The sequence below is a fragment of the Macaca fascicularis genome, chromosome X (genome assembly GCF_037993035.2).
Source record: "Macaca fascicularis isolate 582-1 chromosome X, T2T-MFA8v1.1".
Taxonomy (NCBI): Eukaryota; Metazoa; Chordata; class Mammalia; order Primates; family Cercopithecidae; genus Macaca; species Macaca fascicularis.
The window spans coordinates 91,628,240-91,651,522 of NC_088395.1; the positions used below are offsets into that span (position 1 = coordinate 91,628,240).

The 23,283-nt window shown below is 40.2% G+C and overlaps 1 protein-coding gene across 11 annotated transcripts in view; it reads left to right on the forward strand.

Annotated features, from left to right (window-relative positions):
• Window positions 1–1,314: 1,314 nt before the first annotated feature.
• Window positions 1,315–23,283, forward strand: part of APOOL (apolipoprotein O like) — a 100,155-nt gene continuing 78,186 nt past the window's right edge. For 4 of the 11 annotated variants that reach the window (XM_074028918.1, XM_074028919.1, XM_074028923.1 and 1 more), the window contains exon 1: window positions 1,315–1,473. Coding sequence is in view for 3 of the 11 variants with exons in the window: in XM_065538091.2 (XP_065394163.1) it covers window positions 1,347–1,361 (15 nt within the window). In the remaining 8 variants the exon portion in view is untranslated. Of the gene's footprint in view, window positions 1,474–7,574; window positions 7,657–23,283 lie in introns of all 11 variants that reach the window. The other 7 variants (XM_065538091.2, XM_045383586.3, XM_074028921.1 and 4 more) reach the window with 2 other exon arrangements.

Genomic DNA, 23,283 nt, shown 5'->3' on the forward strand with positions numbered 1-23,283 from the left:
TCATTTTTTTCCTTTTTGGTTCTGTACTATTTATTTTGCATTTTATTTTTATATTGGCATATATATGTATGTATATGTTTATATTAAGTTCAATAAAAGAAAATAGTCATTCAATGTTTCTTTTGCAGCCAGTATTATTAGTTTCATTTCATCATTATTTCTTAAAACAATTTTGTCATTTACAGGATAGTTCTGTTAAAAAAGGATCTGTTTTCGGTATGAAATGTGATAGGTATCAACTAATGCCTAGTATATAGTTTGTACTTAATAAATATTTGTTGACTGAATGAATGAATATGTGAATTAATATTGGGACTGTTAATGGGCATATTATGAGCATCCTCTTTCCTCAGAATCCTTCATGGAGGCCTACGGAAGACCTTGCTCCTGTTGTGAATATGGCAATATACCCTTAGTATATTCTCCTGATAGTACCAAAATCATCCTTTAAAAATGTAAATTAGATCACATCACACCTTTGCTCAAAATCCTGCAATGATTTCCCATCTTATTCAGCATAAAATCCAAATTTATTTTGGCAGCACGAAAGCCCTTACGCTGCATTACTTCGCTACCTCTGAAATTATTGCTCCAGCCTCACTGGCCTTTTTCATTGCTGTTCCTTCCATATGCAACCCTCTTCTCTAAATTCCTTCAGGACTTTTATCAAATGAGCTTATCAGAGAGTCTTTCTCTCATTTATATAAACCAGTAAACTCCCACCTCATTCCCACACTGTTTTATTTTCCTTCATAGCGTTTGTCTCTTTTACTCCTGGAATCATAAGCTCTACGAGGAAGCCACTATGTTTTGTCTGTGCCCCGAACAACTGCCTGGCATAGAGTAAGGTCTCCGTGACATAGTTTTAGAATGAATGAACTTACTCATGTTTCGCAGAGGTAATAACTTCTTTTTCTGACTATATAATTAATTATTAAAGCAGCTACACTTGGGTATTAAGTCCTTATGTAGACATATCACATATGCCTGAAACAAAATAATTAAAAGTTCTGCACCCAGGAAAATAACTCCCACCTAGACTATGGATAATATTCTGAAAGGCTTTATCTGGGACCGGGAAGGGCAACCACAAGGGTGAACAGTTTCTCCGGAAGACAGCCAACCAAAACTGCAGCGGTTGCCAAGACCGCTGGAGGAGGGCGGAGAAAAGGCGGTAACTGGCAGGCAACAGCAGTTGCCACGGCCGCCGGAGGAGGGCGGAGAAAAGGCGGTAACTGGCAGGCAACGGGCGTAACGGGGCGGGGCTGTCGGAAGGGGAGCCTAGTCGAACTGATTTGTCCCTCTCCGCTCTCCGTCTGAAAACCTTGGCGGAAAGGGTCGTAGACATGGCGGCCATCAGGGTAAGCGAAAACGAACTTGCTTAATTTCTGTGGTTGCCGATAGCATCCCGGTAACTGTAAAAGGGATCCTACTAACTTCTGAAGGAGCCCCGGAGCAAGGGGCGGGGTGGAGGTGCGTTTTGACATAATTACAATCTTTATTGTTTGAAGCCTCAAGACACCTGCCTTTCCTCATTAGGGTTTTATCAGTCTGGGACACTGCTTCCTCAATCCCCTTCGGTTGTCGATTTACACAGTGGCACAATACAAAACTGGGAAACGGCTGGGTGAAAATGGTTGGCCAGGCGACGAGCCGCAGTAGATGTTTCGGTCTTGAGCTGCAATAAAGAGAGAAAAAAAAATCCTGGGCTTTTGTCTCGGCGCACAGGGCAAGGCCTCATGACCCTATGGAAGGACTTTGTTGAAACATTTGGGGTGAAACTGACCAGGATAGAGAGGTCCCATAGTCTCTCAGCAGTGCGCTGGTTTACAAGTAGTGTTGTTGCTCTCTGTGCTCGAATAACCTGTTTCTTTCGAGTTTTACGCTTGGAAAATACGCCTTTACTTGGGAATCCGTGTTCAGTGAGTGACTCAGCTGGCTGCTTGCTGCAGTTCCCTAAGTAGTGTTTAATAATGGTAGTCTACAGGTATTTACGTAGCGGGTTTTAAGTGTAAAATATTCTGTTCGGCTTGCAGGAGATACAATATGAATAATTCAGTTTCGCTGAAGTTTAAGTCGGCAGCGTCTGCAGTTCTGGTTCTCATACTTCATCTGAGTTCTTTCAACAACCTCCTACCTGAACTTGCTGCCTCAAGCCTGGCTCTCATGTAATCCGTTTTCTGTGTTGCCAGAGTACATCTACCAAAATGCAAATTTGATTTTTTGCCTCCCCACCCCCATCCCACCCCGCCATTTACAAAACTGTATGGGCATGTCATCATCTCCCCTCTGGGGTCAGGTCATACTCTTATGTCTAGAACACCTGATTTTACCTAGACTTTCCAGCCTTATCTCTTGTCACTCAGGAACCCTCCTCCTGTCGATGCTGAGCTACTTGCTTGACCCCTCCTTGCTTTTTTACGTGCTCTTTCTCTGGGCCTAAAGTGCCTTTTCCCATGCTTATCTAGTTGCATTTATAGTTCATTCTTTAATTCAACAGATATTTGTGTATAGCCTCCCCATAGGCAAAACACAAAAATGCCTGTCTAACAGTGTCCTTGATCTCCCCAGTCTATTTTATTTTATTTTTTATTTTTGAGACAGAGTCTTGCTCTGTCTCCCAGACTTGAGTGCGGTGGCGCGATCTCGGCTCACTGCAACCTCCCCGCCCCCCGCTCCCCCCGGGTTCAAGTGATTCCCTGCCACAGCCTCCTGAGTAGCCGGGACTACAGGCGCGCGCCACCATGCCCGGCTAATTTTTTTATTTTTTAGTAGAGACGGAGTTTCACCATGTTGGTCAGGCAGGTCTCGAACTCCCGACCTCATGATACACCCTCCTGGGCCTCTCAAAGTACTGGGATTACAGGCGTGAGCCACCGCACCCGGTCCTCGCCAGTCTATTTTAAATAACACTTGTTTGTGCTCCCAGAGGACTCTGGGCACACTCTTAACCAAGCATTTATTCCACTGCACATACAGACTTACTTACTTGTCTGTTCTAGCTACCTAAACTTTAAGTTCCTTGAAGACAGTAATTATATTTTGTATCCGTAGTACCTGGCGCAAGTCTGATGTATATTAGGTAGTCAACATGTTCTACATGAATAAAGTGCCAGGCAATGAGGACAAAAGAGATTAAGTGGTGGAGATATAACACATATAACACAAATGGTTGTGATTAAGAGTAAGGGGAGTTTCTTACCTCAAGAGAAGTACAGAGTGCTCTGAGGCTCAAAAAGAGAGAGAGCTCACACTTGGTTTGAAGAGAGTAAAGAAAGGCTTCATGGAGAAGGTCCACAGACAGAAGGAATGGTCAGTGGCAAAAAGCAAACCAGAATAGTGTGTTGTCATTGAAACTTAGAGAAGAGAGTTGAACAGTCCTTTGATTTCACCATTAATAAGTTGCTGCAGTTATCATTTATTAAGTGCTTACTCCAGGCCAGGCACTATGCTAAAACACGTTACATGTGTTAATTCACTAATTCTCAAGACAGCTTTATGTGGTGGGTATTATTACCATTTTACAGATGAAAATTAAGGTTTAGAGGAGTCAGATTATTCAAAACCATGCTAATAAGAGCTGAAGTGAGCTAAAGAGATAAATAGAGTGGTAGAGGAACAACCAAGATTGTAAGGGGTTAAGAAAAGAATAAGGGATGGAGAACTGGCATTCATTTAGCACCTACTTTGGCCAGATGATTTACATATATTATTTTAGTTTAATCCTCTTGATGACCCTAAGAAATGGGTAATATATCCATTTTACAGATGAAAAAACGGAGGGTTAGAAAAACTGCTTGCTCCAGGCCATACAACCACTAAGTGGAAGAACTAGGTTCAAACAGTATATTTATCCCCAAAGTCTTTCCACTCCTCCATGCTTCCTCTGGAAAGGAGTTATACATTACTCTTTGGTGGTGAAAGAAAGGAACGAAATCTTGGAATGAGGGTAGCAAATTCCAGAAAAGGTGTCTTTTAATTAAAAAAAAAAAACAAAAAACTAAAAACAAAACAGGAGACAGAAGACTTGAGCTACTTTGGAGACAAGGGAAAATGTACCAGGAGGTATCTAGAGGGAAAGGTAATAGTATTTACAGCTATTATGTTACTGAATATTGACTGCGTGCTAGGAATTTTGCTAAGCACTTTATGTGGATTCTCTCATTTATGTTTCACATTGGCCTTATGAGTAGGAACTGTTATTAATCACTTTTTGCAGGTAGGGAAACAGAAGCTTAAAAAGGTTGAGTAACTCCGAGGTCATACAGGTAAAGTGGTAGAGCTGGATCTGAAATCACATGGTTTAAGTCCTGAACCCGGACTCTTAACCATACTTTGTAAGACAGTGGTAAAATCAAGAGAACAAGTGGAGGGATTAACCTTGGCAAAGAGGAGACACACTTTGCTTCAAAGGCCAGAGTTGGTCAAGATAGAAGGTGAAGATACAAAGTGATTTTGAAGAACGAAGGAGGTCAGGGAGGGAGCTCACATTGGAGGTCTGTATCTTCTGGGTGTAAGGTCATCTGCTGAGAGAGTAAAATGTGCCTTTAGGAGTTTAAGAATGGGATAGGCTTGGAAAAGGTGTTGTAGGAATTCAGTAAAGTATCAGTAGACATTGAATAAAATATTAATAATTGCTGAGAAGTGAGGGCCCGGCTAATGTTGGCTCTAGTAGTGATTTTCTCCAGCAGTGCTCACAGCATAGGGGAAGAGGAGACAGTGGGTTGCTCAAGTGCTGAGTGTTGTCAAGGTGAGAATGTTAGAAGATCTAGGGAATTTATCCAAATAATAGTCAACTACTCTGGATAAGGAGACAAACAAAGAAGATTGAAGTGATGGACTAGGGTACTAGAAGATTTATGGCCATAGTGAGAAAGAAGATCTAGTTCAAAAAGAGTAGGAGAATTGAAAGAGCATTCTATTTTAATGAGGGAAATTTCAAGCATTTAGGATCTCGAAGGTGAAACAATTTCTAATAATTGCAAGGTAGGGTAATTGTGTTAGAAATGGCTAAGATTTGTGGAGATCATGGTGCTTGAGAAGCAAGGACTATGCTGATCTCTCAGATCTTCTGAAATCAGGGGGAATTGCTGGAGGTCTGGCCTTCAATTAAGTGGATTGGGAGGAATATATAATAGTAGTGTCAAGTAAAAGCCAAGTTTCATTTAATGCCAGAGGTTGAGAGTGAGTTTGAGGACAATTTGGATATTGGCAGATAATTTGTTTGTAATAGAATAGTTAAAATCAAAATTTGTCTATGATTTCTTGAGGACTTACTGTGTATCAGGTACTGTGCTAAGCTGTTGATACACATTATTTCATTTAATTCTCACTAAACGTCTTCTAAGGTAGGTAACTTTACCTGTAAGAACTGAAGTAGATCAGTAAGGAAATCGAAACTGTAATTATAGAAGGTTGTACTCAGAAAAAAACTTGCTGAATTTATGATTTTAGCTATTAAGAAGTTCTAGGGAATGGTAAATTCAAGATGTACCTGGGGAACAGGTAGCTATAAGACCCTCTGGGTTTATGTATTTTTTTTTCTTTTTTTCCCCAGCTTTATTGAGGTATAACTGACAAATAAAATTGTTTGATTTTAAGGTGTACAGTGTGATGATTTGATATACATATATTTTGTGGAATGATTACCAGAATCAAATTAGTTTATATGTATCACTTCACCATGCTGTGTATTGTATCCCTTGAACTTACCTATCTTATCATTGAAAGTTTGTGCCCTTTGGCCAACCTCCCAACCTCTCCCCTTTCCTTCACCTTTGCCCCTGGTAACTGCCATTCTATTCTCTAATTCAGTAAGTTCAACTTCTTAAGATTCCACGTACAGATAAAATTATACAGAGTTTGTCTTTCTTTGTCTGACTTACTTTACTTAGCATAATACCCTTGAGGGTTATCCATGTTGTTGCAAATAACAGGATTTCTTTCTTTTTTTATGGTTGAATAATAACCCGTTTTTGTGTGTGTGTGTGTGTGTGTGTGTGTGTGTGTGTGTGTGTGTCTACACCACAATTTCTTCATCCATTGATCTGTTGGCAGACACTTAGGTTAGACACTTAGGTTGTTTTCATGTTTTGGCTATTGTGAATAAATCCTGCAATGAACATGGGAGTGCAGGTATCTTTGCAATTGCTGATTTCATTTGCTTTGGTTGTACACCTACTTTGGCTATTCAGAGTCTTTTGTGATTCCATACAAATTTTGCAATTGTTTATTTTTTCTGTGTCTTTGAAAAATGCCATTAGAATTGAATCTGTGGATTGCTTTGGGTAGTATGGATATTTTAACAACATTAATTCTTCCAATTCATGAACATAGGATATCTTGACATTTGTATCTTCATTTTTGTTCATTATGGTTTGATAGTTTTCAATATACAGCTCTTTCACCTCTTGGGTTAAGTTTATTCATAAGTGTTTTATTCTTTCTGATGTTGTTTTAAATGGGATTGCTTTCTTTCTTTTTTGGGTAGATCATCTTCAATAGTGTATAGAAATATAACTGCTTTTTTGTATGTTCACTTTGTGTGCTGCAGTTCCCTGAGTTTATTTATTAGTTCTAACAACTTTTTGGTGGCATATTTAAGATCTTCTATGTATAATATCATGTAATCTGGGAAAAGAGACAATTTTACTTCTTCTTTTCCAATTTGTATGCCTTTCATTTCTTTCTCTTGCCTAATTGCTTTGACTAGAACTTCCAGTGCTATGTTAAATAGAAGTGGCAAGAGTCTTGTTCCTGATCTTAGAGGAAATGCTTTTAACTTTTCGCCATTGGGTATATTAGTTGTGGCCTTATCATATATGGCTTTTATTATGTTGTGGTACATACCTTGTATAATTAATTTGTTGAGAGTTTTTATCACAAAAGGATGTTGAAGTTTGTCAGATGCTTTTTCTGCATTCATTAAAATGATCGTGTTGTTTTTGTCTTTCATTCTGTTAATGTGGTGTATCATGTTTATTGATTTGGATATGTTGAACCGTCCTTGCATCTCTGGGATAAATCTTACTGATCATGGTGAATGAGCCTTTTACTTTTATTTATTTATTGACTTCTTTGTTCAACTTCTATTTTAGGTTCAGGTGTACATGTGAAGGTTCATTACGCAGGTAGACTCGTATCATGGGCATTTATTGTGCAGATTATTTCATCACCCAGCTATTAAGCTCATTACCCAATAGTTATCTTTTCTGCTCCCCTCTTTGCTCCCACCCACTACCCTCAAGGAGACCTTGGTGTCTGTGGTTTCTTTGTGTTTGTAAGTTCTCATCATTTAGCTCCCACTTATAAGTGAGAACATGCAATATTTGGTTTTCTGTTCCTGCGTTTACTTGCTAAGGATAATAGCCTACAGCTCCATCCATATTCGTGCAAAAGACATGATCTCATTCCTTTTTACGGCTGCATAGTATTCCATGGTGTATATGTACCATTTTTTTTTAAATCCAATCTGTTATTGGTGAACATTTGGGTTGATTCTGTATCTTTGCTATTGTGAATAGTGCTGTCAAGCTACCCTTCTAAGTGGTTGTACCATTTTGCATTCCTACTAGCAATGAATGAGACTTCCTTTTGCTCCATGTTCTCCCCAGCATTTACCATCATCAGTGTTTCGGATTTTCACCCTGCTAGTAGGTATGTAGTGATATCTTATTATTGTTTTAATTTGTAATTCTCCAGTGACATGATGTGAAGCATCTTTTCATATGCTTATTTGCCATCTGTGTATCTTTGATGAAGTATCTGTTGAGATATTTTGCCCATTTTAAAACATTTTAAGTTTTTCAGGAACAGGTGGTTTTAGGTTAAATGGATGAGTTCTTTAGTAGTGATTTCTGAGATTTTGGTGCACCTGTCACCTGAGCAGTTTACACTGTCTCCAGTGTGCAGTATTTTGTCCCTTACCCCTCCCAGTGTTCCCAAGTCCCCAATGTGCATTGTCTTATTTTTATGCCTTTGAATTATCATAGCTTAGCCCCCACTTATTAGTAAAACCATACGATAGTTGGTTTTCAATACCTGAGTTACTTCACTTGGGATAATGTTCTCCAACTTCATCTGGGTTGCTGCAAATACCCTTATTTTGTTCCTTTTTATGTCTGAATAGTATTCCAGGTTGTATATATACCACATTTTCTTGATCCACTCATTGGTTGATGGGCATTTAGGTTGGTTACATATTTTCACAATTGCAAATTGTGCTGCTGTAAACATGCATGTGCAAGTGACTTTTTTAAATAATGACTTTTTTTCTGTGGGTAAATACCCAGTAGTGGGATTGCTGGATTGAATAGTAGTTCTACTTTCAGTTCTTTAAGGAATCTCCATACTGTTTTCCATAGTGGTTGTACTAGCTTACATTCCCACTAGCAGTGTAAAAGTGTTCCCTTTTCACCACATCCACACCAACATCTGTTATTTTTTTATTTTTAATTATGGCCATTCTTGCAGGAGTAAGATGGTATCGCATTGTGGTTTTAATTTCCATTTCTCTGATAATTAGTGATGTTAAGCATTTTTTCATGTTTGTTGGACATTTGCATATTGTAAGAATTGTCTCTTCATGGTCTTTGCCTACTTTCTGATGCCATTATTTGTTCTTTTTTTTGCTGATTTGTTTGAGTTTCTTGTAGATGCTGGATATTAGTTCTTTGTCAGATGCATAGTTTGTGAGTATTTTCTCCCACTCTGTCAGTTGTCTGTTTTCTCTGCTATTTTGTTTGCTGTGTAGAAGCTTTTTAGTTTAATTAGGTCCCATCTATTTATTTTTGTTTTTGTTGCATTTGCTTTTGGATTCTTGGTCATGAACTACTCTTTGCCTAAGCCAATGTCTAGAAGAATTTTTCTGATGTTATCTTCTGGAATTTTCATGGTTTCAGGTCTTAGATTTAAGTCTTTGATCCATCTTGAGTTGATTTTTGTATGAGGTGAGAGATGAGGATCCAGTTTCATTCTTCTACATGTGGCTTGCCAGTTATTCCAACATGATTTGTTGAACAGGGTGTGTGTGCTTTTCCCATTCTGTTTTTATTTGCTTTACCTAAGATCAATTGGCTGTAAGTATTTGGCTTTATTTCTTGGTTCTCTACTGTGTTCCATTGGTCTACGTGCCTACTTTTATACCAATACCATGTTTTGGTAACTGTAGCCTAGTTTGCAGTGTAGTTTGAAGTTGGGTAATATGATGCCTTCAGATTTGTTCCTCTTGCTTAGTATTACTTCAGCTACATGGGCTCTTTTATGGTTCCATATGAATTTAAGGATTGTTTTCTTCTAGTTCTGTGGAGAACGATGATGATATTTTGATGTGAATTGTATTGAATCCGTAGATCACTTTTGGCGGTATGGTCATTTTGACAATATTGATTGTACCCATCCATGAGCATGGGACATGTTTCTATTTGTTTGTGTCATCTATAATTTCTTTCAGCAGTGTTTTATAGTTTTCTTGTAGAGATCTTCCACCTCCTGAGGTTTTTTTGTTTGTTTATTTTTTGTTTCTGTTTTGTAGCTGTCGTAAAAGGGATTGAATTATTGATTTGATTCTCAGCTTGGTCATTGTTGGTGTATAGCAGTCCTACTGATTTGTGTACATTGATTTTGTATCCTGAGACTTTACTGAATTATTTGTTAGATCTAGGAGCTTCTTGGATGAGTTCTTAGAATTTTCTAGGTATACTGTCATATCATTGGTGAACAGCACTGGTTTGACTTCCTCTTTTCCGATTTGAGTGTCCTTTCTTTCTTTCTTTTGTCTGATTTCTTTGGCTAAGACTTCCAATATCATGTTGAATAGAAGTGGTGAAAGTGATTATCCTTGTCTTGTTTCAGTTCTCATTGGGAATGCTCTCAATTTTTCCCCATTTAGTATGATATTGGCTGTGGGCTTGTCATAAATGGCTTTTATTACCTTGAGGTCTGTTCCTTCTATGCCAATTTTGCAGAAGGTTTTTGTCACTAAGGGAGCCAGGATTTTTTTAAAATGCCTTTTCTGCTTCTATTGAGATGATCTTATGATTTTTAGTTTTAATTCCGTTTATGTGATATATCACATTTACTGACTTGTGTATGTTAAACCATCCCTGCATCCCTGGTATGAAACCCACTTGCTTGTGATGTATTATCTTTTTGATATGCTGTTGGGATTCAGTTAGCTAGTATTTTGTTGAGGATTTTTGCATCTGTGTTCATCAGGGATATTGGTCTGTAGTTTTCTTTTTTTTTTTGTTATGTCCTTTCCTGGTTTTGGTATTTGGGTGATACTGGCTTCATAGAGTGATCTAGGGAGGACTCCCTCTTTCTTTCTTTCTTTCTTTCTTTCTTTCTTTCTTTCTTTCTTTCTTTCTTTCTTTCTTCCTTTCTTTTTTTTTTTTTGTAATAGTTTCAGTAGGATTGGTACCAATTCCTCTTTGAGTGTCTGATACAGTTTAGCTGTGAATCCATCTGGTCCTGGAATCTGTTTTTGTTGGCAATTTGTAAACTACTGTTTCGATTTCGCTATTGGTCTGTTCAGTTTCTACTTCTTCCTTACTTAATCTAGGAGGGTTGTATATTTCCAGGAATGTATCCATCTCTTCTAGGTTTTCTAGTTTGTGTGCACAAAGGTGTTCATAGTAGCCTTCAATGATCTTTTGCATTTCTGTGGTGTCAGTTGTAATATCTCTCTTTTCATTTCTACTTGAGCTGATTTGGATATTCTCTCTTCTTTTCTTTTGTTTAATCTCTCTAATGGTCAATCAGTTTTCTTAATCTTTTCAAATAAACAGATCTTTGTTTTATTTATCTCTTGTATTTTTTTTGTTTCAATTTTATTTAGTCCTGGTCTGATTTTGTTATTTCTTTTCTTCTAGCTTTAGGTTTAGTTTGACCTTGTTTCTCCAGTTCCTAGAGGTGTGATATTTGATTGTCAATATTTGGGCTCTTTCACACTTCTTGATGTAGGCATTTAATGCCATGAATTTTCCTCTCAGCACTATTTTTGCTGTATCCCAGAGGTTTTGATAAGTTGTGTTACTATTATTCAGGTCAAAGACTTTTTAAATTTCCATCTTGATTTCATTGTTGGCCCAAAGATCATTCAATAGGAGATTATTTAATTTACATTTATTTGTATAGTTTTGAGGGTTCCCTTTGGAGTTGATTTCAGTTTTATTCTACAGTGGTCTGAAAGGATGCTTAATATGATTTTGATTTTCTTAAATTTATTCAGAAGTGTTTTTTGGCCTATCATGTGGTCTGTCTTGGAGAATGTTTCATGTCCTTATGAAAAGAGTGCATATTCTGCAGTTTTGGGGTAGTAAGTTCTATAAATATCTAAGTCCATTTGTTCTAGGATGTAGTTTAAATCCACTGGTTCTTTGTTGACTTTCTGTCTTGATGACCTGTCTAGTGCTGTCAGTGGAGTATTGAAGTCCCCTACTATTATTGTGTTGCTGTCTATCTCATTTCTTAGGTCTAGTAGTAATTTTTTTATGAATTGTGGAGCTCCTGTGTTAGGTACGTATGTGTTTAGGACTGTGATATTTTCCTGTTGGAGTAGTCCTCTTATCACTATATAATATCCCTCTTTGTCTTTTTAAACTGTTGTTATTTTAAAGTAGCTACTCCTGCTCACTTTTGGTGTCCGTTTGCATGGACTATCTTTTTCCACCCCTTTACCTTAAGTATATGTGAGTCCTTATGTGTTAAGTGAGTCTCAGCAATTACTTGGTTGGTGGATTTTTATTCATTCTGCCATTCTTTATCTTTTAAGTGGAGCATTTAGGCCATTTACTATCAGTGTTAGTATTGAGATATGAGGTACTGTTTTATTTATCATGCTGGTTGTTGCCTGAATACCTTTTTTTAAATTGTGTTATTGTTTTATAGGTCTTGTGAGATTAATGCTTTTAGTTGGTTGTATTTTGGGCGTATTTCGAGGTTTTCTTTCAAGATTTAGAACTGCTTTTAGCAGTTCTTGTAGTGCTGGCTTGGTAGTGGCGAATTCTCAGCATATTTTTTTTTTTTGTCTGAAAACAACTTTATCTCTCCTTTATTTATGAAGTTTAGGTTTGCTGGAAACAAAATTACTGGCTGACAATTATTTTATTTAAGGAGGTTAAAGATAGGACCCCAATTCCTTCTGGCTGTAAAGTTTCTGCTAGGAAATTTGCTGCTAGTCTGATAGGTTTTTCTTTATAGTTTACCTGATGCTTTTGTCTCACAGCTCTTAAGATTTTTTCCTTCGCCTTGAGTTTAGATAACCTGATGACTGTGTGTCTAGGTGATTATCTTTTTTGTGATGAATTTCCCAGAAGTTCTTTGAGCTTCTTATAGTTGGATGTCTAGATCTCTAGCAAGACCAGGAAATTTTTTCTCAATTATTCCTTCAAATGAGTTTTCCTAACTTTTTGATTTCTCTTCTTCCTCAGGAAGACCAGTTATTCTTAGATTTGGCCATTTAACACAATCCTCAGTTTACTGGAAGCTTTGTTCATTTTTTTTAGATTATTTTATCCTTGTCTTTTTCTGATTGGGTTAATTTGAAAACCTTGTCTTCGAGCTCTGAAATTCTTTCTTCTACTGGTTCTAGTCTATTTTTGAAAATTTCTACTGCATTTTGTTTTTCACTAAGCGTGTCTTTTATTTCCAGAAGTTGTGATTGGTTTTTCTTTATGATACCTATTTCTATGGAAAATGTTTCATTCATATCCTGTATTTTTTTAAAAAGTTCTCTAAGGTCTTTTTCACCTTTCTGTGGTATCTCCTTGAGTAGTTTCATAATCAGCCTTCTAAATTCTTTATCTGGCAATTCAGAGATTTCTTCTTGGTTTGGACCCACTGCTCGGGAGCTGGTGTGATTATTTGGGGGTGTTATAGAACCCTGTATTGTCATTACCAGAGTTACTTTTCTGGTTTCTTCTCATTTATGTAGACTGTTTCTTAAAATTGTTCTTGAATCTTTTTTTGATTGGACTTCTTTTTTATTTTAAATTTCTTCTTTTCCTTCTTAAGTATCAGACTTTAATATTTATTTATTTATGAGATGGAGTTTCACTCTTGTGGCCCAGGCTGGAGTGCAATGACATGATCTGTGCTTATTGCAACCTCTGCCTCCTGGGTTTAAGTGATTCTCCTGCCTCAGCCTCCTGAGTAGCTGGGATTATAGGTGTGCGCCACCAAACACAGCTAATTTTGTATTTTTATTAGAGATGGGGCTTCGCCATGTTGGCCAGGCTGGTCTCAAACTCCTGACCTTCTTTGTGCTTGTAGGGATGAAGACTGTGTATGAGATAGTTAGTTATAAAGAGAGCCTTTGTGTGCTGGCTTTCCCTGATGCTGGTTGTAGTAGTTATATTCGTGGTGTGTGGGTGAGTTCACTGTCTCCTATGGAGTTGGAATGGCAGGGATCTTTTGAAGGTTATCTCCTTCTCTCATGGCATACAATTTATTTATTTACTTAATTTTTTCCATTGTTTTATTTACTAAATTGATGATTCAGTCTTCAGTCCAGTAGGGAAAGTATCCCTGGATAGTCACCAGTTGTGGCTAAGATAGGGCTGGTGCAAAGGTAATTGAGGTTTTTCCCATCAACGGCAAAAACCTCAATTACTTTTGTATCAACCTAATAATGCCCAACTGTGGGCCAAGATCCCAACCTTGATGAGGGTTGCTGGGGGAGCTCTCAGTGAAATCTGCTGAGGTTTTATCAGGGTGAAGAGTGAGAGCTACCTCAGCCTCCCTGCCAGGTCAGCAGGAAAGTTATTCACCTCATAGCTTCACTCCTGTCTTTGTGTTTCAGCTACTTGGGTCATACAGACACATCTTTTCATGTATAGGAATGTTGATCTTCCAGGTAGGGAGGAATTGTGACTCTGCCTGTCTGCTGGCCTGAACCTGGAGTATGCTCCTGTTATGGGGATACACTCACCCTGGATTGTTCCAGCAAGGCTGTCTATACATTCTTCTAGGCTGCATTCCTGTGGGGGAAGCCCACTGTGTCTTCAGTGGAGTGCTGGTGGGGAACAAGGTCTCCTTCTCCAAGACCTTTTATGATCACAGAGGCTGCCTGCCTGTTGGGGTATAGGTGTAGACTTTCCCTACTGTACCCAGCATTGCAATTGTGTCTCTGTTGTGAGAAACTACCCACTAGCAGAAAGATCTAGAACTCAAGTCCTGTTGTTCAGATTCTTTTATCCCATGGGGTGACTGCCTGACGTGGGGCTCTCCCCCTTCTTAGGAGCAGGGTTATTCTGTCATGAGTTGCTGTAATGGCATAAGATAATTGCCCTCCAGTCAGGAGGTAACACATTCAAGATAACACCAGCTGTGTTAGCAGTAGTGGGATATAAGCTTGCCCTAAGTTGGCAGAGGAAGTATTCTGTTTTCTCAGGTAGTGGGCAGGGCCATAAAGCTCCCAAGAGTTCATGTCTTTTGTATTTGGTTACCAGGCAGGTTGGGAAATACCACCACGTGGGGGCAGGGTATTAGGTGGATCTGAACTTAGTCTCTTCTTGCATGGGGCTTGCAAAGGCTTCCGTGGAGGTTGAGGGGGATGGTTCTCAGGCCAATGGGGTTATGTTTGAGGGGATTATGGCTGCCTCTGCTGTGCAGTATAGTTCTCCAGGGATTTAGGGTATAGCCATTAGTGATAGGACTCACTCAGCTCCCATGCATTTGGTGAGGCCAATCTTGATTCTGCAGTGCCCTGCTAACAGTTTAGATCCAGGCAGCCTGTGCGCAGAGCTCAGACCTGCCCTGGGCCATAAGTTTCCTTGCTAAGAATGCAAGCACAGCTTTCAGGCCCTCCTCTCTCTTTGTGTTCACAATGTTGATGGTTCCTATGCTCATATTTGCAGCAGTTCCCATTCACCCCCTATATTCTGCTCAAGAATGTTTGTGCCCAGTCAAAATTATTACAAAATTCAGTTGGAAACTTCTTTCACCCTTTGACCCCTCCCTAATTCTGCTGGCTGTCTTCCCTGAGAGCCCCTGTGAGATCTTAGCAGTTAGGGATGGCTTCCCTGGGCTTGAGCTGGAGACTCTGAGTGCCTCCAAGGTCCTTCCCCACTGCTGCTTTTACCTTTATATTTCAGGTGGTTCCTGAAATCTGTTCCAGCTCTAGACAGGGTTAAATCCTTCTCCCATGATCTGGATTTTTAGATTCCCCAGTGGAATGTGTGTTTGGAGGCAGGTTTTCACCCTCTCTCACTTTGGAAACTCACCCATCTCATGGAATTTGCAGCAGCGCTCTGCTACCATCAAAGGATCTGTGAATTCTTTTGGTTTTCCTGGTATGTTCCTGCAGTGGTTCTTGGAACAAAAGTTCATGGTATGAGTCTCCACACACTGTTTTGTCTGTTCAAGTGGGAGATGCATGTTAGCCCTGCTTCCTGTTTGCTATTTTCCTCCCATCCATGAATGAGTCTTTTAATGTGCTGTAGAATTTAGTTTGCTAGTATTTTGTTGAGGACTTTAGCATCTATGTTGTATTAGACCATTTTTGCATTGCTGTAAAGGAATACCTGAGGCTAACTACTTTGTGAAAAGAGGTTTTATTTTTGGCTTACAGTACTTCAGGCTGTACAGGAAGCATGGTGCTGACATGTTTCTGGTGCGGGCCTCAGGAAGCTAACTATCATGCCAGAAGGCAATGAGGAACCAGCATGTCATATGGTGAGAGTGGGAGCAAGAAAGCAAGTGGGGAGGTGCCACAAAATTTTAAACAACCAGATCTTGCAAAAACTCACTCACTATTATGAGGATAGCACCAAGTTATTTATGAGGGACTGCTCCCATGATCCAGTAACCTCCCACCAGGCCCCAACTTCAAATTTGAGATGACATTTCAACATGAGATTTGGAGGGGACAAACATCTAAATGTGATCAGTGATTCAGTTGATAGTGTCCCGTAAGTTCTTTGGGTTTTCTTCACTATTTTTCATTTTTTAAAAAATCTTCTCACTGGATAATTTCATAAGGTCTGCCTTCAAGTTTGCAGATTCTTTGTTCTATTTGATCATGTCTCCTGTTTGAAGCTCTCTTTTACATTTGTATTTCATTCATTATATTCTGCAGTTCTAAAATTTTTGTTGGTTCTTTTTGATAATTTCTGTTTCTTTGTTGATCTTGTTTTGTTTATTACTTTCCTGAGTTCATTGAGCTGTATGTGTTCTCTTCTATCTCACTGATCTTCCTTAAAATAATTATTTTTAATTCTTTTTCAGATAACATAGATCTCCGTTTCTTTGAGATCACTTACTGCATAGTTACTGTGTTTCTTTAGTGGTATCATATTTCCTTGATGTTTTCATTTTTCTGGCAGCCTTATGTTTATATGTGTGCAGTCTGTGGTGGCTATAGTGGCTAGGGCTCTTATGGTCCTTGGTAGTGGTGGCTGCTGGGTTCCTCTTGCACTCCTTTTCTCTCATGGGGGGATATTCTAGCCAAGGTTATTCCTCTTGGCACCGATTGTGGCATGCTGGCATTCACACAACCGCAGCTGTGGTGATGCTGGGATTGGGGCAGGTGCATGATCAGTGGCTGCTATGGTTTGAATGTGGGTGTTCCCTTCAAATTTATATGTTGGAAACTAATACTGTATGTGACAGTTTTAATAAGTGGGGCCTATCTGAAAGATATTAAGTTATGAGGGCTCTGCCCTCACAAATGGGACTAATGCCCCCATAACAGAGATTGAAGGGAATGGACTTACTCCTTCTGCCATGTAAGGATGCTAGAAGAAGTTAACATCTTTGAAGCACAGATCAAGCCCTCATTAGAGACTATATCTTCTGTTGCCTTGATATGTGACTTTCCAGTCTCCAGAACTGTAAGCAATACATTTCTATAATTTATAAATAATCCAGCTTAAGGCATTTTGTTATAGAAGTCCAAAGAGGCTAAGACAGTGATGGTGGTGCCAGTGCTTAGGGCACAGGTATTTGGAGTAGCAACAGATCTGAGGATCTGTGGTTAGGTGTGCACAGAACTTCTGTGGCATCTGGGTACTGGAGCACAGACATACTTGCTGGGATAGTGGTGCCAGTGATTAAGACATGGTCTTGTGCATATCATCTACAGAGTTTACGGTGGGTCTCTAGGACATTCCACAATGACTTGACCTCATGGGGAAGGGATATAACAGTAACACAGATCCAGCAATGACAGGACCAAGAAGAGGCCTGGGCAGTGGGTCTGTGATGCAACAGTGGGTAGTGTGGCCCAAGGGATGGCTGGTTGTAGCCACAACTCAGGCCCCAGGGAGTGGAGCAAACAGCAGTGATATCTGTGACTTAAGCCCAGAGTGTAGAGTCTAGAGCAGTGGCAGCCTAACCCCAGGGATGGTTAATCAAAGCCCTGGCTCAAGACCCAGGGGCTAGGGCACAGAGTAGCGGGAGTGCAGCCTCAGTAAGGACATGTGAAAGCCCTGATTCAGGACCTGGGGGTGGGTGCTGAACAGAGGCAGTGTCAGCAAGATTGGTGATGATGATATGATTGGTCAAAACCCTGACTCAGAGACAAGCATCAGCAAAATGGCAGAATAGGATGCTCCAGCACTCTTTCCCTTGCAGAAACATCAATTCGAAGATCCCTCCATATATGAAATGACCTTTATAGGAGCTAAGGAAACCAAGTGAGAAATTACAGCTCCTGGGTGTAGCACAGAATTATGAAAAGATGCATTGATGAGGGCAGGAGAGACAGTCAGTTTTACATTGCCCATGTCACCCCTCCCCCAACACCAGGCAGTGTAGCATGGAGAGAAAAGTGGGCAATAGACACCAGACTTTGCCTTGGACACCAGCAATAGACTTGTCTTAGTAAAACACAATGCAGGGTAGGCCTCTACAGCTCTAGACTCCAGGTCAGTATCTATGGACTAAGCCTCCAAGCCCACCTGTTCCAGCACCAGGCTGCATCCCACAGCCCCAGGCTCCAGACCTATGCAGCAGACTTGGTCTCCAGGTTTCTTTACTGTCAGGACAACCTCAGGATCCTCAGGTTCTGGACTGTCCTCAATGTTCAGCTGACCTCAGTGGTCCTAAGCTCTCGGCTATCCCCAGCATCAGGCTGGCTCTTGCAGCCTTAGTCATCAGGCTGACATATGTGGATACAGGTTCCACGTCTGCTGAGTACCAGGCTAGCCCCTTTACCCCAGGTTCAAGTTAATACCTGCAGATACAGTCTGAAAGCCCACCCTGGTATCAGGCAGAACCCTCTAGCCCCAGGCTCCAGGCCTCCCTAGTGCTAGGCCAACACCAGCAGCTCCAGGCTCTAGACTATCCCCAGTCTCAGACAGGTCCTTGCAGTTTTAGGCTCCAGAGCCACCCCAGGGCAAGGCCACCCCTAGTGATACTAGCATCAGGATCGTCCCCAGGAATGGGCCAGTTCTCATGGCCATAGGCTTGAGATCCACTCCTGTGCTGGATTAGCACCCTTAGCCTCTGACACTAGGCAGGAACTCAGAGACACAGGCTCTAGGCCTGCCCGGTGTTAAGCCAGTCCCTGTGGCCCCATGCCCCAGCAGACCTAGGGTACATGCCTGTCCCAGTAGACACTGCTAGTGGATTGGTCTCCATGGACTCAGGCTCCAGGACCACCCATGTATACCCAGGACCCAGGCTGGCCCCAGAACCAAGGCCAGTCCTTGCAGACTTAGCCTCTAGACAAGCACCTATATACTCAGCCTCCAGCCAGCACCAGCAGACACAAACTCCAGGCCTGTCTCCACAGCCCTAGGATCCTGGCCATTTCTAGTGGCTCCAGGTACTAGGCCAGTGCCATAATCCTAGGCTTCATACCAGCCCCTACAGAACCGAGCTCCATGCTGGCCCCAGGCTCTAGAGAACCCAGAGTTCAGGCCTGCTCCAGCAGACCCAGGGTCCATTCTCACCCCAATACTGGGACAGACCCTATAGACTGAGGTGCTAAGACAACCCAGACCCAGGTTCCAGGCCCATCCCAGTGGTCCCAGGTGCCAAGCCTCTCTCGGTGCCAGGCCAGTTCCTGTGGATTCAGGCTCCAGGTCCCAAGTATAAAACCTAATGTTACACCTCAAGAAGCTAGGAAAAAACAAAACAAAACAAACAAAAAAAACTAAGCCCAAAGTTAGCATAAAGAAGGAAATAATAAAGATCAGAACACAAATAAATGAAATGGAAACGAGAAAAACAATATAAAAGATCAGTGAAACTAAGAGTTGGTTTTTGTGAAAAGGTAACATTGATAAACCTTTAGCTAGACTCAGTTCTAAAAAAGAGAGAAGACAAATCAGAAATGAAAGAGGAGACTACAAATGATACCACAGAAATACTAAAAATCATGAGACTACTGTGAACAATTATATGCCAACAAACTGGATAACCTAGAAAAAAATTGGCAAATTGCTAGACACATACAACTTACGAAGACTGAATTACAAAGAAATAGAAAATCCGAACAGAGTGCTAATGAATAAGGAGATTGAGTCACTAGTAAAAACTCTATCAAAGAAAAGCTGGGGACATGATGGCTTCACTGCTGAATTCTACCAAACATTTAAAGAAGGAATAATACCAGTCCTCAAACTCTTCAAAAACTGAACAACAGGCATTACTTTCAAATGCATTTTACAAGGCCAGCATTACCGTGATACAAAAGCCAGACAAGGACACAACAAGGGAAGAAAATTACAGGTCAGTATTCCTGATGAACTTAGATGCAAAAGTCTTCAATAAAATACTAGCAAACTGAACTCAACAGCACATTAAAATAATCATTTACCCTAATCAGTGGGATTTATCCAAGGGATGGAAAGATGGTTCAAAATATGCAGATCAATAAATGTGACATATGGCATTAACAAAAGGAAGGACAAAAGCCATATGATCATGTCAATAGATGCAGAAAAGGCATTTGACAAAATTCAACATCCTTTCATGATAAAAACTTCAAGAAATTGGTTATACAAGGAATGTACCTAAACATGGTAAAGGCCATATATGAGAATCCTACATTTAACATCATACTCAATGGTGAAAAGCTGAAAGCTTTTCCTCTAAGACCAAGCACAAGACAAGGATGCCCACTCTTGCCATTTCTATTTAACATAGTACTGGAAGTCCTACCCAGAGCAATTAGGCGAGAGAAAGAAATAAAAGGTATCTCAATTGAGAAGGAAGAAGTTAATTTGTCCTTATGCTATAATCTCGATGTTTTTTCCCCAAACCTCATATTGAAATTTGTTTCCCATTGTTGGAGGTGGGTCCTCATGGTAAATGTTTGGGTCACAGGGCCAGATCCCCCATGAATGGTTTGGTGCAGTCCTTACTATAATAAGTGAGTTCGCACTGCATTATTTCCTGCAAGAGCTGGTGGTTACAAAGAGCCTGGCACCTCCACTCTCTCTCTTGCTTCCTCTCTTGCTATGTATCTAGCCTTCTAGCCAGCTGAATCGTGAGCCAAACAAACCTTTTTTCTTTACAAATTACCCAGTCTCAGATATTCCTTCATAACAACACAAAAGGACTAAGACTCTGTTTGAAACAACATGATCCTTGTATACAGAAAACCCTAAAGACTACAGAAAAATCTTTTAAAAGTAATAAATGAATTTAGTAAAGTTGCGAATACAAAATCAGCACACAAAATCAGTGTTTCTATACAGTAACAGTGAACTATCCAAAAAATAAATCAAGAAAATTATTTCATTTAAATTAGCTACTATAAAAAATACTTAGAAATAAATTTAGTCAAGTAAGTGAAAGATCTGTACACTGAAAACTTTAAAACACTGATGAAATAGAAGACAGAAGCAAATTGAAAGCTATCCCCTGGTTATGAATTGAGAGAATTCATATTATTAAAATGTCCATGCTACCCAAAACAGTCTACATATTCAGTGCAATCCCTATCAAAATTTCAATGACACTATCCCCAGAAACAGAAAAACAATCCTAAAATCCATATGCAACCAGAAGAGACTCCAAACAGCCAGAACAATATTGGCAAAAAGAAGAAAGCCAGAGGTATCACGTTGCATGATTTGAAAATCTATTCCAATGCTATAGTAATAAAAAAGCTTGACACTGACATAAATACATACACACAGATTAAGGGAATAGAGTAGAGTCTAGAGTAACTCCACCAGACGAAATAGCTTTCACGACAAAAATATAAGAAGAAAGAGAATATCACTGCATCCATCTGGATTTTCTCTAGGACAATTTCTATTGGGTCAAAACTTCCTGTTTATTTGCATGTTTTATATTTTTGTGTTGTAAATGGGACATTTTAGATAATATATTGTAGCAACTCTGGTTTCCAACAACACCCTTCATCCCACCCCAGGCTTCTTTTTGTTGTCGTTTGTTCACTTACTTGTTTAGTGACTTTCTTGGACTTACTCTGTGATGTCTATTTGTAACATGGTATGAAGTCTCAGATATCCCTGCCTAGATACTTCTTTTCTGTTTTTATATTTAGGCCTAGATTTCTAGGGATTGCCTCTGTGTCAGCATGCTTAGTGATGTGTGGTTGGCCAGAGGCTGTAATTAAGCATTTTAAACCAGCAAGGTGTTTACCCTTTACTGTTGATTCTGTTTGTGACTTGGAGAGTGCTTTCACAGTCCAAGGAGCTTGAGGTTGCCTCATATTCAGCCAAAGACTAGATAATCATTATTTTCCTCTTCAGCCATTCCTCGGAGTATGCAGCCTTGGGTATGTGCCTAGTATTCTGGGCCACTAGCGATGACTGGTATTTGTGGAATTCTCTTTGTCTCTTTCTGATCTCCCCAATAATGGCTCTTGGCTTCTATTTATATCATACCAAACTTTTAGTCTCCACTGATTGCTGTTCGTTCTGTTGTTTTTGATTACAATCCGGAGCATAAATTGCCCTGCAGTTTGATCCAGATAAAGTCTAGTTGCTTGGCAAAGTTAGGGTGTTGTCAGTTTTCACGCTTGATCCAGTTTTCCCCTGGGAAGAACCCCTGCCAAATCTAACTGGGATACCACTTTTGCACTATAAAGTTGGGAGATATGCAAGATTCCACAGGGCTGTTTTGACTCCTAGACCAGCTCTTCAGTCACACAGAGCTATGAGGGACTAGGGGACTGGACTTTTCACCAGCAGCTGTCCTTTCTGAATCCTTCGTATGGGGCAGAAGCTTTGGCTGAGAAAGCAGCATATTTCCTAGTTTTCACCATCTGCCAAATTCATCTGGAATATCTCTTTTAGCTCAGGGAATTGGGAAAGATGGGAGTTGCCACTCTGCTGGAGAGCTCTTTGGAATAGCTCTTTCAGAACAGAGCTCTGAATGGGTATAGGTACAGGCCATTGTTGTAAACTGGACTGTGTTAGGCCATTTGTGCATTGCCTAAATGCCTAGATGTTTGGGTCACAGGTTTGGTGCAGTCCTTCCTATAATAAGTGAGTTCGCACTCCATTATTTCCTGCAAGAGCTGGTGGTTACAAAGAGCCTGGTACCTCCAGTCTCTCTCTTGCTTCCTCTCTTGCCATGTATCTAGCCTTCTAGCCAGCTGAATTGTGAGCACTAAAGAAATACTTGAGACGGGGTAATTTATAAGCAAAAGAGGTTTGATTAGCTCACAATTGTTTAGGCTTTACATGAAGCTTGGTGGCATCTGCTTCTGGGGAGGTCTCACGAAGCCTCCAATCGTGGCAGACTACAAAATGGGGAGCAGGCATCTCCCATGACAAGAGCAAGGGCAAGAGAGAGAGATAGAGAGTATGTGGGGAGGGGAGGTTCCACACAGTTTTAGATGAGCAGGTCTCGCAACAGCTCATTCACTGTCATGAAGACAACACCAAGCCATGAGGGGTCTGCCCCCATAATGCAAACACCTCCCACTAGGACTCACCTTCAGCACTGGGGATTATAATTCAACATGAGATTTGGGCAGGGACAAATATCCAAATTATATCATTCCACCTCTGGCCCCTCCTAAATCTCATGTCCTTTCCACATTGCAAACTACAATTGTACCTTCCCAACACTCCCCGAAAGTCTTAACTCCTTCCAGTGTTAACTCAAAATTGCAAAGTCCAAAGTCTCATCTGAGACAAGGCAAGTCCCTTCTACCTATGAGCCTGTCAAATAAAAAACAGGTTTTTTATTTGTTGGGTATAGGCATTAGGTAAACATTCTCATTCTAAAAGGGAGAAATCAGCTAAAAGAAATGGGCTACAGGCCCCATGTACGTTCAACACCCAGCAGGGCAGTCATTAAATCTTAAAGCTCCAAAATAATCTCCTTTGACTCCGTGTTCCATATCCAGGA